Genomic DNA, 20,105 nt, shown 5'->3' with positions numbered 1-20,105 from the left:
TGGTACAATACAATCAGCAAGATAGGATGGAGCTAGACCGTTAAATATTTTATACGTAAGTAAAACCTAAAGTCACATCTTAAGTGCACAGGAAGTCAGTGCATGTGAGCCAGCATAGGCGTAATATGATCAAACTTTCTTGTTCTTGTGAAAAGTCTAGCAGCCGCATTTTGTACCAACTGTAATCTTTTAATGCTAGACATAGGGAGGCCTGAAAATAATACGTTACAGTAATCGAGACGATCGCATGAATAATGATATAAGTTAGAACTATACGCTACTTTTTTATGAGAAATGGCAACAGCAGAGGATTTTAGCTTGCAAGAGCATGTACAAGTCAGTCTGCCCCACAACAAGAAGATAGCAAAAAAGGACAAACTTATTGACTACAACTTTAGAATACAACTGAATGAAAATGGCGGACTCTCGCAAAGCTCTTCGGGTAAACCTCTAGTGCAGGCCTGGGCACTTATTATGACTCACTGGGCCAAATTTAGAGAAAAACATGTCTGGGGGCTGGGATATCTGATTTTTAGTAACACTAATACAAAACCTCACAATAATGTCTGATTGAATGCTAAAAATGTTATGACAGACCGCCTTAAAAAACGGAATGGAATTTTGTATTTTTTTACTGAATGAGACACCCAGAATGTACATGAAAATAAATAATGTGGGATTTACAATATTAACTATGAACGGTAAAACACTGAATATTGACAACATATGAACCTCACACCCCCTCTCGATCGACATATTTTACAATCAAGCGAAACGCAACAAAAATGCAACAAACACAGCGAAATATGAACGTAAAGGGTAAAAAAAACGAAAACACCTACAATCTAATGTATCATTAATCTTTAGAACTTTGTTGTAAAAATCTCCTTCTGCCTCTGTCCCTGCTGACACCCGTATTTCAGGCTGGCCAATCTGGAAACACTCTGTGGAAACACTCTGTGGAAACACTCTGTGGAAACACTCTGTGGAAACGCTCTCCACCCACACTGCTTGGTGCCTCGTCTGAGCTGCTGTGACTTAGATTACCATAGTAACTAGTATATCATGCAAAAGTGCAGATTCCAACCATTGAATACTTTGTGTAGTTCAAGACTAAGGGTGTGGGAAAAAATTGATTCGAATTTGAATCGCGATTCTCACGTTGTGCGTTTCAAAATCGATTTTTTTTTTTTTTTAATTTATTAAACTTTTTTTTTTTTTTTTTTAATTAATCAATCCAACAAAACAATACACAGCAATACCATAACAATGCAATCCAATTCCAAAACCAAACCTGACCCAGCAACACTCAGAACTGCAATAAACAGAGTTATTGAGAGGAGACACAAACACGACAGAACAATCCAAAAGTAGTGAAACAAAAATGAATATTATCAACAACAGTATCAATATCAGTTACAATTTCAACATAGCAGTTATTAAAAATCCCTCATTGACATTATCATTAGACATTTATAAAAATAAAATAAATGAACAATAGTGTCACAGTGGCTTACACTTGCATCGCATCTCATAAGCTTGACAACACACTGTGTCCAATATTTTCACAAAGATAAAATAAGTCATATTTTTGTTTCATTTAATAGTTAAAACAAATTTACATTATTGCAATCAGTTGATAAAACATTGTCCTTTACAATTATAAAAGCTTTTTACAAAAATCTACTACTCTGCTTGCATGTCAGCAGACTGGGGTAGATCCTGCTGAAATCCTATGTATTGAATGAACAGACAATCCTTTTGAATCGGGAAAAAATCGTTTTTGAATAGAGAATCGTGTGGAATTGAAAAAAAATCGATTTTCAATCTAATCGTGACCACAATAATCGATATTGAATCGAATCGTGGGACACCCAAAGATTCACAGCCCTAGTAACTAGTATATCATGCAAAAGTGCAGATTCCAACCATTGAAATACTTTGTATAGTTCAAGACTTACGGTAAATTAAAAACATCACTGCACATCATAATGGCAGCTACAGTTTCCATCTTAGAGATCTAAAAAAAATTAATGGGAATGTCCGGCGGGCCAGATTGAAAAGCTTAACGGCCCCCGGGCCTTAATTTGCCCAGGTCTGCTCTGGCATATATAGAGATATCCGCTGACGTAACTATGGCAAAATATGTCACTAAAGTCTCAAAATCTAAACAGCTTGTTTGGAAAGATGCAAAAGTGTTTTATTATTTTCTCTGCCATGCCACGATGGTTGGATTTCAACATTTCGGGACGCATGGGGCTCTCAAATACACAAAAACAGGTACCTTCAGGTAAGAAAAGTTGGTTATGCATAATAGGATCCCTTTAACTTAAAAAGCACAGGGTTTGAACAAGAAATGTAAAACAAATACTGTGTTGACGTTGTACTCATTTTATGATGATAATTTATTATAATTACAGAAAGAAAAACACCACCAAGGGCATCTTTATTGTCCACAGACATTCTCAGTGTTTGTTTTACGGTTGATTAGTTTGTCCATATTAAACAATTATGTTCCAACATATTCACCCCTGCACGTTAAGAGAATTTGTGAGCTGCTGAGAGCTATAGTGGTCACTTTTGCGAAGTTGGTAGAGTGGCTGTGCCAGCAATCGGAGTGTTGCTGGTTACTGGGGTTCAATTCCCACCTTCTACCTTCCTAGTCACGTCCGTTGTGTCCTTGGGCAAGACACTTCACCCTTTGCCTCTGATGGCTGCTGGTTAGCGCCTTGCATGGCAGCTCCCGCCATCAGTGTGTGAATGTTTGTGTGAATGGGTAAATGTGGAAATACTGTTAAAGCGCTTTGAGTACCTTGAAGGTAGAAAAGCGCTATACAAGTACAACCCATTTATCATGTATTTATTATAACACTTCAACATCTCTGTCATGTAAAATCTGCCTCTTTGCTAGGTCAGCATTGCAAATGAGAATATGATCTTATTTGCCCTACCCTGGATAAATAAAGGTTAAATATATGTATAAATACATATAAATTAGAAACTGAGGTGTGTTGCTAAATCTTCATATATTACATTACCTAAAAGCCTAAGCGCTGTAAACAGACACAGGAAGTAGATCTGAGCTGCACGTAAGGATGACAATTGTGCTGTTTGAGTAATAAAATGTTGATATAAATAATGTTACTCGTTGCTGTTCCTGCTTTGTCTAAATTAGACAGATGATGTGGGCATTTGACATCCACTCAAAGACAAATTAAATTGGCGAGAATGACGCTGATTGGTCAAAATGTGCAAATTCAGTGGCCTTGTGGTTAGAGTGTCCGCCCTGAGATCGGTAGGTCGTGAGTTCAAACCCCGGCCGAGTCGTACAAAAGACTATAAATATGGGACCCATCACCTCCCTGCTTGGCACTCAGCATCAAGGGTTGGAATTGGGGGTTAAATCACCAAAAATGATTCCCGGGCGCGGCCACCGCTGCTGCTCACTGCTCCCCTCACCTCCCAGGCGGTGAACAAGGGGATGGATCAAATGCAGAGGTTGATTTCACCACACCTAGTGTCTGTGTGTGACAATCATTGGTACTTTAACTTTTATTGCGAACGACTGTTTGAAATTTGCATGAGGGCTGATTGTATGAACTTATCGATCCATCCATTTGCGATGCTTTTTACAATACAATAATGATGTGGTTATTTTTAGAACACAATAACTTAGATATACACAGGATATCGATATATCAGTGTTAAAGACTCCCTGCCGCTTCCATACCTCATACAGTAGCTCGACATTTCCTTTGTCACCATTTTGTGTGTGCATGTGTTGGCATGTGATCCTCTCAGTTTCACTGTGGAGTGTGCCAGCGATTAGCATGCAGTCAGGTTCCCCTTTAGGGTCAGTGGTTATGTGAAGGAAACCCAAGATCCACATACAGAGATGCACGCCTATGTACACACACACACACACACACACACACACACACACACACACACAATGTCTCTTGTCACCATTTGTCCTTCACACACTAGCTTTGTTTGCCAAGCAGGCAATTAGTCATTGAGCTGTGATTGGGTGAGCACAGCTGAATAGGGGCAGACAAAGAGGACATGACACACAACAGCTCAAACTGAATGGAGCTTTTAAACTGGGACAAAGGAAAGGAAACCCCATAGAAAACGTACACACACGTACACTAAACACACACTCACACACACAAGCACCAGCAGCCCTACTCAAGACATTTTGCTCATACACTGTAATTTTGCCTCCTTCTTGTGTGTGACTGACGCATTAAGGAGTGGGACTACCCAGGACTAGCTGCAGTGTGTTCAAACAACCACCAGGTAGCATCTGTGAGAAAATTATACTGAATCATCTCTTTCTCTTTCTGACTTATCAGGTCTTATTATCAGGTCGGTAGTGCATACTTGCCAACCCTCCCGGTTTTACCGGGACACTCCCGGAATTCAGCGCCTCTCCCGATAACCTACTGGAAGAAATGTTCTACCGATAAACTCCCGGAATTCAGCCGGAGCTGGAGGCCACGCCCCCTCCAGCTCAATGCGGACCTGAGTGGGGACAGCGGCGACAGTCTGTTTTCACGTCCGCTTTCCCACGATATAAACAGCGTGCCTGCCCAATCACGTTATAACTGTAGAATGATCGAGGGCGAGTTCTTGGTTTCTTATTTGGGTTTATTGTTAGGCAGTTTCATTAACGTCCTCCCAGCGTGGTAACAACACACAACAACAGCAGTCATGTTTTCGTCTACCATAAAGCAGTTCATCTGCCGTAAACAGCAATGTTGTGACACTCTTAAATAGGACAACACTGCCATCTACTGGATAGTCTCCGGTACACTGAAATTCAAGTATTTCTTTTATTTATATGTATAATAAAATAAAATAAAAAAAAAATAAAAAAAAAAATATATATATATATATATATATATATATATATATATATATATATATATATATATTTAACCTAACTTTAACTTTACACTTACAAACTGTAGCACACAATAAAGCACACAATAAAGCACATTTAATTAAAAAAACGTTATTATGGTCTTACCTTTACTTATAAATGCGGGAGCGTTGTGAATGAATTAAATATGAAATCCGCGCTTTATTCTGCAGGTGTACCTAATGTTGTGTCCCTGTTCACGGCTCCTCCGGCGCGCCGCGCGAGCATTGTTGTTTTTGCACTTTTTGGCTTCTTGTTAAATTACTTGCACGTGGAGGGTTTGGGTGTGGGCTTTGGTTGGTGTGGCGCTCCCGTCGGGCGGGAGTGTTAACCGGCACCAGGAGGCGGGGTTATGAGACGAGCCTCACACAGTGTGTCTTGGCAGCAGTTAAATACGTTACACACATACTATTAAAGAACTATATGTTTAAACTGATGTTGTTGTTGTTGTGCTGGGACTCTTCACCCGTGAGCGTACTCCGGTTAGGGAATAAGGACACCGTTTTACTTTTTAACTTCTTCTTTTATATATTGCTTTGTAGCAGCAGCAGCTAAGCACACTCTCACGTACACACACTGTTCAACACATTGCCCGAAGGACCCCGGAAAAGTAAACATAGCTGCCCGGTAAACTGCCTGACTCAAAACAGACGTAACTTAAAGGTGCATGACTACAATAATAGCTTGTTTACGTCAACAATAATATAGTCAATTATATTCAACAATTATCATATTAAATAGGGAACTTTCTCTTACTCTTCTGACAAAGGGAATTTATAACAGCCGCCCCCTAAATAGCATGGCAATTTTGAAACAAACATAAATTCCCACAACAGTCCTTTAAACAGGATTATCCTCAGGAAGAGCTGACAGCTGGACCAGCCGAGCAACTGGTCTCACGTAAGTCTTCTCTCCAACTTTGACTTCAGCAGTCCGTATACATCCATCATCACTTGCATTTAACTTCACCACCCTGCCCATTGGCCAGTGAGCCCGTGGAAGCTGAGGATCAACAATCATCACAACTGTGTCCAGGGGGAGATGATCTGTGTGTTGGCGCCATCTCTGGCGGGTTTGAAGAGAGGGCAAGTAGTTTCTGATGAACTGTGTCCAGAAGTGGTCGGCCATCATCTGGCAATGACGCCAGCGCCTCCTGGTGAGGGTGTCAGGAGCATAGGCAACTTGTGGAAGAGAGGCATCCTGCCGCCCCATCAACAACATGCTGGGCGTCACTGGGTCTGGATCGGCCACATCCGAAGATACATATCCTAAAGGCTTGGCATTGAGGATGCCTTCCACTTCGATTAGGAGTGTGAGCAGAACCTCTTCTTGGAGCACTTGTGCACCTATGACCACTTGCAGGGATTTCTTGACTGATTGAATCTCACGCTCCCAGACACCACCAAAGTGGGGAGATGCTGGTGGGTTAAGACGGAACTTAATCTGTTTTTCTGCAAGCCGCTCCTGCAACTGTGATTCCATTGCTGCAAAGGCCTCCTTCAGCTCCTTATCTGCTCCTCTGAAGTTAGTCCCCTGATCAGAGAGGACCTCAAAGGGAGTGCCTCTCCGTGCGATGAACCGTCTCAGTGCGAGGAGGAAAGCATCTGTGTCGAGGCTGGTGAGTAGATCCAGATGTATACATCTTGTCGTGAGACATTTGAAAATGATCCCCCAGCGCTTTTCACTTCGCCTCCCAGCCTTGACCATGTACGGGCCAAAGCAGTCCACGCCTGTTGAGAAGAATGGAGGCTTGAGCAGCCGCAGACGGGCTGAGGGCAGGTCTGCCATCCTCGGCACCACTGGCTTCCCTCTCCACTTCATGCAACCAGTGCAAGCTCTCTGATACTTTTTGATAGCCTGCCTCCCTCGCAGAACCCAGTAGTAGCGCCTCATCTCTGCAAACACCCTATCAGGTCCAGGGTGGTGTAGCTGAGCATCCATCTCTTTAATGAGGAGTGTGGTGACTGCATGACGGGGATCCAACAGTATTGGGTGAGTGTCAGTGGGGATAGAGCTCTCTAAACGGCGCAGGCGTCCTCCAACCCGTATAAGACCCAATGTCGGGTCTAATTCTGGGGCGAGCGTACTCAGCCTGCTGCTGGGTGGCACAGGCTTGCCGGCTCTGAGGCATCTGATTTCTTCAGAGAAGCAGTCTGTTTGGCTGGTTTTGAGCAGGTGGACTTCAGCATCTCTTAGGTCACACAGGGGTGAAGCGGGGTCGGCTGCCGCCCCATGAAGAGACTGTTGCGTGGCCTTGACCAACTCTCTCCAGCTGCTGAACCGGGTGAGATCTGGTATCTTGGGTGGTGAGCTGGTCTGTGTGAGAGCACAAAAAACACTGTGTTTTAACTCACCACGGTCCTCTGGCTCTGTGATGCTAGGACAGGATGGCCATTCATCCGGTGGACGGCAAAGGAATGCTGGTCCCAGGATCCAACGATTTGGCGCAACCAGCTCAGCTAACATCTTGCCACGGGTGAGATCGTCGGCCGGATTGTTAGCTGTATCCACATACCTCCAGGTGTGTGAGGCAGTCAGCTCCTGGATCTCAGAAACCCTTGTTCCCACGAAAACCTTGAACCTGCACGACTGAGATGTCAGCCAGGTGAGAACTGTTGTGGAGTCAGTCCATAAGAAGGTCTGGGCAATACACAAGGTGAGCTCTTTGTGAAGGAGGGAGGACAGCTGGGCTCCTGTCAGCGCTGCACAGAGCTCCAACCGTGGCATTGACTGCTGGCGTTTTGGGGCCACTCTAGACCTTGCCATCACAAATGAGACATAGACAGTGTCATTAGTTCTTGTGGTGAGATATGCCACTGACCCGTAGGCTTGCTCAGAGGAGTCACAGAAGACGTGGAGAGTATACTCTGTGGTGTCGGTAGCAAGCTCCAATGGTGCATAGGTCCGAGGGATGGAGATGTTGGCCAGCTCGGGGAGTTCTCTCTCCCAGCTGGACCAGGCCTGGAGGATGTCAGGAGGGAGATTCGGGTCGTCCCAGCTCCTCTTCTTTGCCCACAGTCTCTGGACGAGAATCTTGGCTCGTGTAGTGTACGGGATAATGATCCCGATCGGATCATACTGGCGGGCGAGTACCTTATAGATGTACCGCATAGTAGGGGTCTCACTTTCTGGGGGCTTTGGCTTGAAACCAAGCCGATCAGTTGGACAATACCACCGCAGACCAAGGGCTGGCTCCTGTGGATCGTTGCATTTCTCGGCCAGCCACAGCTCTGTGCTTTCAGATCGGGCACTGGAAGGCAAGTGGGAGACAACACATGAGAAGTTACTTGCCCACTGTCGAATCTCAAATCCTCCTGAGGCCAGACATTGTCGCATCTTGTCCAATAGGAGCTTGGCTGACTCAGTCGTTGACAGGCTCTGCAGACAGTTGTCCACGTAGAAAGACTGTTCGATGGACTGCAGGATGTCTTCATTTCCTGCAGCACATTCTTTGGCATGTTTTTGCAGGGCAAATGTTGCACAACACGGGCTGCTTGTGGTACCAAATGGCAAGACCTGCCATTGGTATACGTCAGGCTGTTTCTCCCTTTGCAGGTTTCTCCAAACAAACCTCAGCAACGGCTGGTCCTCCGGTAGCAGCCGAACTTGGTGGAACATGGCTCGGATATCTCCACTGATGGCGACAGCGTGCTGGCGGAACCGCAGGAGGACCCCGATGAGAGATGGGCCAAGGGTTGGACCTGGGAGAAGCTGCTCATTGAGAGAGAGACCACCATGATTAAAGGAGCAGTCAAAGACAAGGCGATGTTTGCCATTATGATGGACGAGGTGATGAGGTATGAACCATGACTCTCTGGAGTTGTTTCCCTCTCCCTCCTGGAGCTTTGTGACACACCCACCATCTATAAGCTTCTGGATCTCTGCTTCATATATTTTAGCTTTGACAGTGTCTTTAAGCAGTCGTCTCTCTGTACTGCGTAGCTTTGGCATCACTGCTTCAACATCTGCTTTTAGTGGTGGTGCACCTTTTATCCGGAGCAGGGGTGTAGTGTAGCGAAGTGTGTCACCAACCTTCACTCTCTTAGTGCGTGCTTCCAAGACGCTCACCGCTTCCTGGTCCAGGCGAGACCGCACTGCTAGCCGCTCGCTACGGAATGGGAGCACATCAAGCTGCCAGAGGCGTTCGACTTGTTGGTAGATGTCATCTGGTGTAGGCTTGAAGGCGGTGTAGTAGCATGATGCAGCGGGGGACTGGGAACCATCTGGGCCTTGAAGCGTCCAGCCGAGTGCTGTATGGATAGCTACGGGTCCTCCCTTTGGGCCAAACCTCACAGGTTCTGTAGCAGTGATCAGGTGAGTGTAATCTGCACCAAGGAGCAGCAGTGGTTGCACCTTATTGAAGCTCTGCAGTTGTAATCCTCTCAGGTGATGGTAGCGTCTCTGGAGCGCTGCTATTGGATAGGATTGCTCTGTCAGGGTGAGTCGACCTGCTGTGTAGGCCCTCTCAACCAAATGCTGCTGTGATGGTGATGCTGGAGAAGCTACATGAAAGTCAACTGATGCTCCAGTGAGGTGAACCACATCCTGACGAACAGTCCGCAGGGTGAGGGACTCTGCTCTGCCCCTGAGCTTCAGGTCTCGAACTGCAGCTGGGAGTATTATGGTGCGTTCAGCTCCATCATCGAGGATTGCATAGGTCTGCAGTGATCTGGTCCCATGACTGATAATGATTGGCACCACCTTGAGGTATACTTTCCCTCCCTGCATCGAGTTAGCCGCTGAGGTGCAGTCTTTGGGTGTGATGAGGAAGATTTGGGGGCCCGGCCTGGTGATGTCATGCAGCACTCTCAGGTGGATCTCCTGACACTCACTGCAAGGTTTCTTTAATGTGCAGCTCTCTTCATCATGGTTAGTACGGCCACAGTTACGACAGCGCTTTCCGCCTGCTATCCACTTCTCAATTTCCTGTGTTGAGCATTGAATAATGTCTGGACACTGCGACAAGTAGTGCTCTGTACTCTTGCAGAAGAGACACATCCTTTTAAACTTTTGTTGCCTGGCTGCTGGCCGAGTCGTTTCGGCTGATTTGGGCTGGTCTGCGCCGTGATACACAGAAACAGGCCGAGTCCGAGGCCGGGGAGAAGGAACAGGTCTGTCTCGATTGGCAGGCGGTGCTCCTTCAGCTCGATGGCGCTGTGCCATTTTTGCGGACAGTCTCTGAGCTTCTGCCTTCACCTTGAGCCACTCTGCGAGGTCTCTGAGGTTGTATGGATTTAGGCTGCTGGTGCTGAGGCGCCCCTGAACCTGCAGATGCTCCACAAAATTGTCTCTCATGTGTCTAGGGAGTTTGCTAAGTAGCCGGTCAACATGGCCAGTAGACATCACTTCCATCCCATTAGGCCCTTCCAATGAGGTTAGCATTCCCACTAGCAAGTCAACGTTGAGGGCGAAGCTCTGGAAGGCTTTGGGGTCTCCTGATTTGACATCAGGAGAGTTCAGGATGGCTGCAATCTCACTTTGTGCCAATTGATGTGGCTGCCCGTACTGTCTCTGCAAAGCCTGCATGGCGGCGGTGTAGGGCTGTACATAATGTCTGTGTGACTGAGCTATTAGCTTAGCTTCATCCAGGATCAAGTGTTCCATAAGCACACGGTATTTGTAATGTTCAGAAAGTTCAGTGTGTGGATTGAGCAGGTGATCTAACGCCATTTTTAAATCAGCAAACTCTCTCTCACTGTCAAGCACCAACTTAGGCAGTTCAGGTATTGGAACAGGCTGTCTGGGGGACTGGGTAGTGTAAGGTACCTGTAGTGGCGTATACTGAGACTGGGGACTGTACTGAACCTGTTGAGTTGATGGGGGCTGTTGCAGAGTGAAACCAGCAGGGGGAGACACCAGTTGATATGCTGGCTGAGTTGATGGCGGATACACAGGCTGGTAGAGTTGCAGCTGTTGGTTCTGCGTTGGCAGTGGTGACTGGTGTAATTGCTGTGTAGCGATGGTTGATGGAGGCTGATAGACCGTCCCCAGGGGAGTGGCAGCGCTGTAGGGCGATGGATTGATAACTGGCTGAGTGCCAGCCGCAACAGGTACCTGTGGTGCAGAATATGGCGCTGTTGCTATCTGTGGGGGTTGATAAGCTGGTTGTGCAAACAGTGGAGCGTGTTGCTGCACGGGCTGTGCAGACGGGAGTGGGGTGTATTGCCACACTGGCTGTGCGGACGGGAGTGGGGTGTATTGCTGCACTGGCGCTGGATTTACTGGTGTTGTCTGCACGGGCAGGTATTGCAGTTGTGCAGCTGGTGGCACTCTGTCCTGTACATTGTTAATCATCACTGTGGTAGGCTGGTTAGACAGGTAGCCTGATGTAACTGATGTCTGTGGGCTGGCATAACTCGCTACTTGTGAAGCTTGAGGTGTAGGCTGCAGCATCGAAACATTCAGCGTAGTGAGGGGAGGCGGTGCTCATGCCGATGTCACAGTTGAGGGCAGAGACTGCGTCAGTGTGTAGTTCTCTGGTCTACCACCTGGTGTAGGAGTCTTTGCTGCTTGAAGCTCTAGTGTTGTAGAGATGGTATGTGGCAGTGTAGACAGGTGTGGCTCATGCTGAAGCAGCCTAGATGATCCAAGATGGAGGCTGGATGGCTGTGACAGAGGGGTGCTGTGAACTACTGGACAGTTTAGCCAGGGTGATTGATATGTTGGGACGCTCATATTGAGATTAGCTGGTGGCCGTAGGACAGGAGAACCCTGCCTGCTTTGATAGCTCCGCCTCGCGGGCGCCGCCGATGGTTGGCTCATATGGCGTGTTAGCTGGCTGGGCAAGTCTCTAGCATGTATCGCCATGTTCCACTCGCTCACCTTGTCGGCCGCTCCCGCCGAAAATGGACGATCAGGGATAGCGTGCGCTCCGTGCGGCTGGTCCTCCATGCACACAGACTCGGTCTGTAGGCTGAGTGACTGCAGCCGCTGGGCGCCGACGCTCTCTCCTCGGTCCTCCGCGCGGGCACCGTGAGGAATGAGGGACTGTGGGAGGCTAACCTGGTAGCCTTCTAGACGAGTTGGAAGCTGTCGCTGTCTTGCTCCGAGTGCGCCGCCGTCTGCCGCTGTTGTTAGCGCTGCGTCCATTTCTCCGTCGCGAGTGAAGATAATCCGGCTCGAAGGACCAATATTAAAGAACTATATGTTTAAACTGATGTTGTTGTTGTTGTGCTGGGACTCTTCACCCGTGAGCGTACTCCGGTTAGGGAATAAGGACACCGTTTTACTTTTTAACTTCTTCTTTTATATATTGCTTTGTAGCAGCAGCAGCTAAGCACACTCTCACGTACACACACTGTTCAACACATTGCCCGAAGGACCCCGGAAAAGTAAACATAGCTGCCCGGTAAACTGCCTGACTCAAAACAGACGTAACTTAAAGGTGCATGACTACAATAATAGCTTGTTTACGTCAACAATAATATAGTCAATTATATTCAACAATTATCATATTAAATAGGGAACTTTCTCTTACTCTTCTGACAAAGGGAATTTATAACACATACAGTTGTTGACAAAATACACTGTACATTATATACCTCAGCTAACTAAATTATGGAAATGTATAATATAATTCATATAGCAATACGGTCTCACTGCACAGCAGGCCAGCAGTTAGCCGAGTCATTGCGCACAATCCATGTTGAGGGCGAGGCACAACGCAGTGACGTGCCTCAACTGGCTGCTGATCACCGCACCGTCTCTTCTCAGTATTTGAACGGCAAATGTGAAAATAAAAATACAAATAATCTAAAACTGGTGAAGTTAAATGGGAAATAACTTTAGTATAATCACTGGATACATATAACAATTTAATGTTTTTTTTTTTTCTTTTTACTTTTTTTTTCTTTCCATGATGGCTCCCCTGCCTCTAGTGACTGCACGCCACTGATATATATATAGCTAGAATTCACTGAAAGTCAAGTATTTCATACATATATATATATATATATGTATATATATATATATATATATATATATATATAATATATATATATATATATATATATATATATATATATATATATATATATATATTTATATATATATATATATATATATATATATATATATATATATATATATATATATATATATATATATATATATATATATATATCATACTTGCCAACCCTCCCGTTTTTAGCGGGAGACTCCCGGTATTCAGCGCCTCTCCCGATAACCTCCCGGCAGAAATTTTCTCCCGACAAACTCCCGGTATTCAGCCGGAGCTGGAGACCACGCCCCCTCCAGCTCAATGCGGACCTGAGTGGGGACAGCCTGTTCTCACGTCTGCTTTCCCACAATATAAACAGCTTGCCTGCCCAATGACGTCATAACATCTACGGCTTTTAGAGAGTAGAGTGCACAACTGCGCACACAACCAGGAGACGAAGCAGAAGAACGAGGAAGTTACAGACACCGTCGACGAGCAAGATGAAGAAATACGCTTGCAAGTTGCAAAACGAATGGACAGTTCGAAGGGGAAGGGGTATGTATGTTGCCTGTACATTTTGTAGAACAGACTTCTCCATTGAACACGGTGACCGAAATTATATACTCATTCATGAACGGAGAAGTTAAACAGGACAATGCCGCCATCTACTGGATAGCCTCCGGAACACGGAAATTTAAGTATTTATTTTATTTATATGTATAATAAAATAAATAAATATATATATATATATATATATATATATATATATATATATATAGCTAGAATTCACTGAAAGTCAAGTATTACATATATATATATATATATATATATATATATAATATATATATATATATATATATATATATATATATATATATATATATATATGAAATACTTGAGTTGGTGAATTCTAGCTGTAAATATACTCTCCTCTTAACCACGCCCCCTGCCCCAACCACGCCCCCCACCCCCGACCACGCCCTCACCACACCCCCACCTCCCGATATCGGAGGTCTCAAGGTTGGCAAGTATGATATATATACATATGAAATATATATGAAATACTCGAGTTGGTGAATTCTAGCTGTAAATATACTCCTCCCCTCTTAACCACGCCCCCCGCCCCCAACCACACCACCGCCCCGCCCCGCCCCCGACCACCCCACCCCCCACCTCCCAGAATCGGAGGTCTCAAGGTTGGCAAGTATGGTAGTGTATTCTTCACGCATTCTTCACTCAGGCCTAAAGCGAAAATTGAGGCAACATTAAACTGGTAACATCTGTACATAGTCAATCACAGATGCATAACCAGGCAGGTATTTGACATTTTTAGTGTTATATGTAAGACTTGTACATGTACTGATCACAGTGCTTATGTGCTATATATATATGAATTTTTTTACATATAGAGAGCTAATTTTGACCTGAGATATGGTCTAATCATGTCTCCTTTGCTGTTTCTCAGGATGGAGTCTACAGAAAAGTGTGACGTGGTCATTCAAAATTTCAATGGCAAATTCTTGAAAACTCCTCCAGGCATGGCAGGTAGGTGCAGATCTTAAGGGCTGATGCTTTCTGCTGTCTAAGCTGGGATTTAGTAGTGATGTTTTGATGCTTGGATGAGTTCTGCATGTTTACCATCTCTCAGTCCATCTCAAGTTAATATAGCAGGTAGGGTTGTACGGTATACCGGTATAGTACCGCGATACTAATGAATCATTGTCGGTACTATATCACATCTGAAAAGTACCGGTCTGCCACCCCCCCGTGCCCCCGTCGTCGTCCCGTCGTGTCATTGCTGGTTTACGAGCAAAGGAGCATGTTCGGCAGCGCACAATCACAGAGTACTTACAAGCAGACACAGTGTGTAGACAGAAAAGGGAGAACGGACGCATTTTGGCTTAAAACTAACGATAAAGGTGAAGTTATAACACTGAAACGCCCACCGGAAGAGGTGCTTTAAGATATGGCTAGCTAGCTAGTGGCTAAAGTCCAGCCCTAGTCGGCAGTGTTTTAGCTACTTCTAAATCACTAATCCTCACCTCCATGGCGACAAATAAAGTATGTTTCTTACAAGTATCATCCCTGCAGGACGAGGAATAGCTAAACATGCTTCACTACACATCGTAGCTCACCGGCATCAAAATGTAAACAAATGCCATTAGTGGATCTACTCCTAACATCCACTGTAATGATACCAAGTACAGTAGCGCATCTAGTTGATATTACTATGATTACGTCGATATATTTTGGCATCACAACATTTTCTTTCGTTTTTTTAAAAGGTATATTTTGTTTATAAACTAAAGAAACATGTCCCTGGACACATGAGGACTTTGAATATGACCAATGTATGATCCTGTAACGACTTGGTATCGGATTGATACCCAAATTTGTGGTATCATCCAAAACTGATGTAAAGTATCAAACAACAGAAGAATAAGTGATTATTACATTTTAACCCAAGTGTAGATAGAACATGTTAAAAGATAAGATAAAGTAAGCAGATGTTAACAGTAAATGAACAAGTAGATTAATAATACATTTTCTACCACTTGTCCTTAATAATTTTGACGAAATAATAGAATGGAAAATAACAAAATATGTTACTGCATATGTCAGCAGCTAAATTAGGAGCCTTTGTTTGCTTACTGACTAATAAAAGACAAGTTGTCTTGTGTGTTCACTATTTTATTTAAGGACAAACTTGCAATAAGAAACATATGTTTAATGTACCCTAAAATTTGTTGTTAAAATAAAGCCAATAATGCAATTTTTTGTGGTCCCCTTTATTCAGAAAAGTATCAAAATAATTTTGGTACCAAAATATTGGTATCGGGACAACACTAATAGCAGGTATTGTTTATTGGCCAAATTTCTAAAAACTATTGTCCACATTCTTTTGGGCCCATCTTTACAGTGTATTAACATCCGAGTTTCTTCGGCTCGACAGTCCACTGTCTTCTGTCACTCTGTTGTAACTACTCAGGCTTAAAGGCCTACTGAAACCCACTACTACCGACCACGCAGTCTGATAGTTTATATATCAATGATGAAATTTTAACATTGCTACACATGCCAATACGGCCGGGTTAACTTATAAAGTGCAATTTTAAATTTCCCAGGGAACTTCCGGTTGAAAACGTTTAGATATGATGACGTATGCGCGTGACGTCAATGGTTGAAACGGAAGTATTCGGACACCATTGTATCCAATACAAAAAGCTCTGTTTTCATCGCAAAATTCCACAGTATTCTGGACATCTGTGTTGGTGAATCTTTTGCAATTTGTTTAATGAACAATGAAGACTGCAAAGAAGAAAGCTGTGGGTGGGATCGGTGTATTAGCGGCTGGCTGCAGCAACACAACCCCCAGAAGATATGTCGACAACATCCCCGCTGGAGGCACTGGACCAAGTGCTGGCCGAAGTGTCGACGGCAGCAGACACAGGTGCTGCAGGCGCTAATGGGCAGAGCAGAGGCGGCGGGAGGGATGTCCTTCATGAAGCGCATGGTGGAGGGGTAGGACCCCCAGACATTCCTCGATGTCTTCGAGGCCACGGCGACATCATGCAAGTGGCCGGAGGAGGAATGGGGCACGAAGCTGCTGCCGCTCCTGGTGGGGGAGGCGCAGCGGGCGGCGTTGAGTCTCCCGGCGGCCGCTCGCATGCAGTATTCAAACTTGCGCCACGCCATACTGGACCGGGTCGGCAGCAGCCCCGAAGACCATCGGCGAAAGTTCCGGGCCATGAAGTTGGGACCAGGGGGCCGGCCATTCGTGCTGGCGTTCCAACTGAGAGACGCAGCAACCCGTTGGCTTCAGCCTAACCAAAAATGCTGGAGGCCATCGTCCTGGAGCGGTTCGTGGAGGCCATCCCGGCCAGGACCTCCGCGTGGGTCAGGTACCACAGCCCCCCGGACGTCAAAGCAGCGGTGAAATTGGCGGAGGAACACCTGGCGGTCCAGCGGGAGGCGGAAACCAAGACGGACGAGGGGCCCACCCCATCACCCCCGCCGTTGGGGTGATGCTTGTATTGCTTCCAACCTCAAGCTCCAAATTACTTGCAAAGTGGCAGGGGCCCTTTGAGGTGGCACGGCAAGTGGGTGATGTCGATTATGAGGTTCGGCGCTCGGACCGACGCGGAGACACTCAGATCTACCATTTGAACCCGCTGAAGGCATGGAAGGAGGCGGAGCCTGTTTCCATGGTGACAGTGGTGAGGGAAGAGGAGGAGTTGGGGCCGGAGATCCCGCGCTCTGGCCCGGCCCCTCAGCTGTCCTGTGATGACCAGCTCACATTGGCGCAGAGAGCGGAGGTTGCTGAGTTACAGCGGCGCTACTCGGATGTGTTCTCCTCGCGGCCCGGTCGCACGAGTCTCATCCGCCATCATATTGAGACCAGCCCGGGGGTTACGGTGCGGTCTCGGCCATATCGGCTTCCTGAACACAAGCGCAAAATAGTTCGGGAGGAATTAAAAACCATGCTTGAGTTGGGGGTGATAGAAGAATCCCACAGCGCGTGGTGCAGTCCTATTGTTCTGGTTGGGAAGAAGGATGGGACTGTGCGGTTCTGTGTGGATTACCGCAGGGTGAATGAACAATCACGGTTTGACGCGTACCCAATGCCTCGGGTCGACGAGCTCCTGGATCGGCTGGGCACTGCTAATTTTTTCACGACACTCGATTTGACCAAGGGCTACTGGCAGATTCCCTTGTCACCAGAGTCCCGAGAAAAAACGGCCTTTTCAACTCCGGACGGTTTGTACCAATTTGTGACACTTCCGTTTGGCTTGTTCGGTGCGCCCGCCACGTTCCAGCGTCTCATGGACCGCGTGCTACGACCCCACGCTGCATACGCGGCTGCCTACCTGGATGATGTCATCATCCAGAGTAGCAGCTGGGAACAACACATGCGACGGGTGGGGGCGGTGCTCGAGTCCCTGAGGTGGGCGGGGCTCACCGCCAACCCGGCAAAGTGCGCGGTTGGCCGGAGGGAGGTACAGTATCTGGGGTATCACTTGGGAGGGGGACAGGTGCGGCCACAAGGGGACAAAACAGCGGCGATCGCGGCCTGTCCACCCCCCAAGACAAAAAAAGAGGTGAGGCAGTTTTTGGGACTGGCGGGCTATTACCGCCGGTTCATTCCCCGGTTCGCGGACTGGACCGGCCCGCTGACTGACCTCACCCGAAAGGGTGCTCCAGGGAGTGGGCGCGGCCGAACGGCTGCCCGGCCTAAATTTGGCGGTGGAGGCATGTGGAGAGGGGCGTGGTTTGCGCATTCCCTGCGGGCGGGGTGTGTGCGGGGGCCGGCCATGAAGCAGCAGACAGGTGAGTGGATGGCTCAGCTGGAACGAGTTATCTAATCACCTGTTCCTTTATTAGCAGCGTCAGAGACCATGAGGGAGAGCGGAGCTGGAAAGCAGGAGCGAGTACAGGAGGAGAGGGCTGAAAAGCCAAAGGAGAGACATTGTGCGAAAGAAGAGCTGAAAAGCCAAGAGAGACTGGTGTGAGAAAAGAAGTAAAACAATTGTAAAACGCCGCAGCAAGGGCTGAAAAGCCGGGAGAGACTTGTGTGAGAAAAGAATTAAAACAATTGTAAAAACCCCATCCGAGAGTGTTGTGCCTTCCCTGGTGGTCCAAGAGGAACCCGAGACAGAGACATCTCACAATAGTATTGTTGATTTTCTGTCTATCCTTCCAGTCAGGGGCTTATTTCTTTTGTTTCTATCTGCAGTTAAGCCCGATGCTATCACGTTAGCTCCGTAGCTAAAGTGTTTCGCCGATTTATTGTCGTGGAGATAAAAGTCACTGCGAATGTCCATTTCGCGTTCTCGACTCTCATTTTCAAGAGGATATAGTGTCCGAGGTGGTTGAAAATACAAATCCGTGATCCACAATAGAAAAAGGAGAAAGTGTGGAATCCAATGAGCCCTTGTACCTAAGTTACGGTCAGAGCGAAAAAAGATACGTCCTGCACTGTACTCTAGTCCTTCATTCTTACGTTACTCATCCACGAATCTTTCATCCTCGCTCAAATTAATGGGGTAATCGTCGCTTTCTCGGTCCGAATTGCTCTCGCTGCTAGTGTAAACAATGGGGAAATGTGAGCAGCCTTTCAACCTGTGACGTCACGCTACTTCCGGTACGGCAAGGCTTTTTTTATCGGCGACCAAAAGTTGTGAACTTTATCGTCGATGTTCTCTACTAAATCTTTTCAGCAAAAATATGGCAATATCGCGAAATGATCAAGTATGACACATAGAATGGATCTGCTATCCCCGTTTAAATAAAAACATTTCATTTCAGTAGGCCTTTAAGTAACATACACTTCAAGAAATAGGAAAAAAAAGGCAACCAATTGTTATACTGTACTTTAAAAGCTTTTCTTCTGTGATGTCCCAAAAGTAATCGGCATACATTTTTAAGACTGAATTGACAACAAAAGGGGAGTAATGAGGGGTAGAAGAAAGAGCAGGCAGGCGTGATAAAGCAGAGTATGGGGATGTCAGTGGGTTTAAAGAGATGAAAGGTGTCTTTGATAAAGCAAAACAGAAAGTGACAAGTGAGAAAAAGGAAGACAGGGAGGTATAAGGGGATCAGATAGTAAAACAGGCTGTGCAGTAGACTGAATAAAATGGAAATCAAGGGCAGATGGGATGCTTTGCTCCACGTCCTGCTGGCATGATTCCTGAGAAAAAGCATCCTGGGTGCTTGCGTCTCACAACAATATTGCTATTAGTACGAAACACAGAGATTTTATACAGTGGAACTTCTAAGATCAAAGACAATCCATTCTGGGGTGATGATCGACCACCAATCCAACAAACAATGATTAGAAAGGACCGGTTATAGAGATATTTTTGCTTTCATAAACCCTTCAATGACTGAACAGTCAGTTTGGCAAATTAACATTCTTAATCGTCATACAAGTGCAAAGATAAAGCACGGCGTGAGAAACGATTAAATTGTCACAAAAGTGTGAAATGAACCTTATCATAAATAATTTTGTAAACTCAATACTTTCTTTCATAAACTTAGATAACAACTGACAAGGAGTTTGTTGACATGCATTCCCTCGATCTTACCTCGCCCCTCGCTAGCCTTGTGTAGATGATGACAAACACCTAAACCACAATTAAATGAACCTTCTACCTCGTTATCCCACTGTCAATTATTCGAGTAGTACCTCAACTCAATTTACAAGCTTAATTAGTTCTATGACTGAGCTCGTAACACAAA

The 20,105-nt window shown here is 45.9% G+C and overlaps 1 protein-coding gene across 2 annotated transcripts in view; it reads left to right on the top strand.

Moving 5' to 3' along the window:
- Positions 1-20,105, top strand: part of LOC133660198 (RNA-binding motif, single-stranded-interacting protein 3-like) — a 467,861-nt gene that overhangs the window by 318,761 nt on the left and 128,995 nt on the right. For both annotated transcript variants that reach the window (XM_062063470.1, XM_062063468.1), the window contains exon 6: positions 14,332-14,411. In XM_062063470.1, the coding sequence (XP_061919454.1) occupies positions 14,332-14,411 (80 nt within the window). The remainder of the gene's footprint in view (positions 1-14,331; positions 14,412-20,105) is intronic.

Source organism: Entelurus aequoreus, linkage group LG11 (assembly GCF_033978785.1).
Source record: "Entelurus aequoreus isolate RoL-2023_Sb linkage group LG11, RoL_Eaeq_v1.1, whole genome shotgun sequence".
In the NCBI taxonomy this organism is placed as follows: Eukaryota; Metazoa; Chordata; class Actinopteri; order Syngnathiformes; family Syngnathidae; genus Entelurus; species Entelurus aequoreus.
The sequence above is the reverse complement of the archived record's forward strand: the minus strand, read 5'-3'. Positions and strand labels throughout refer to the sequence as shown.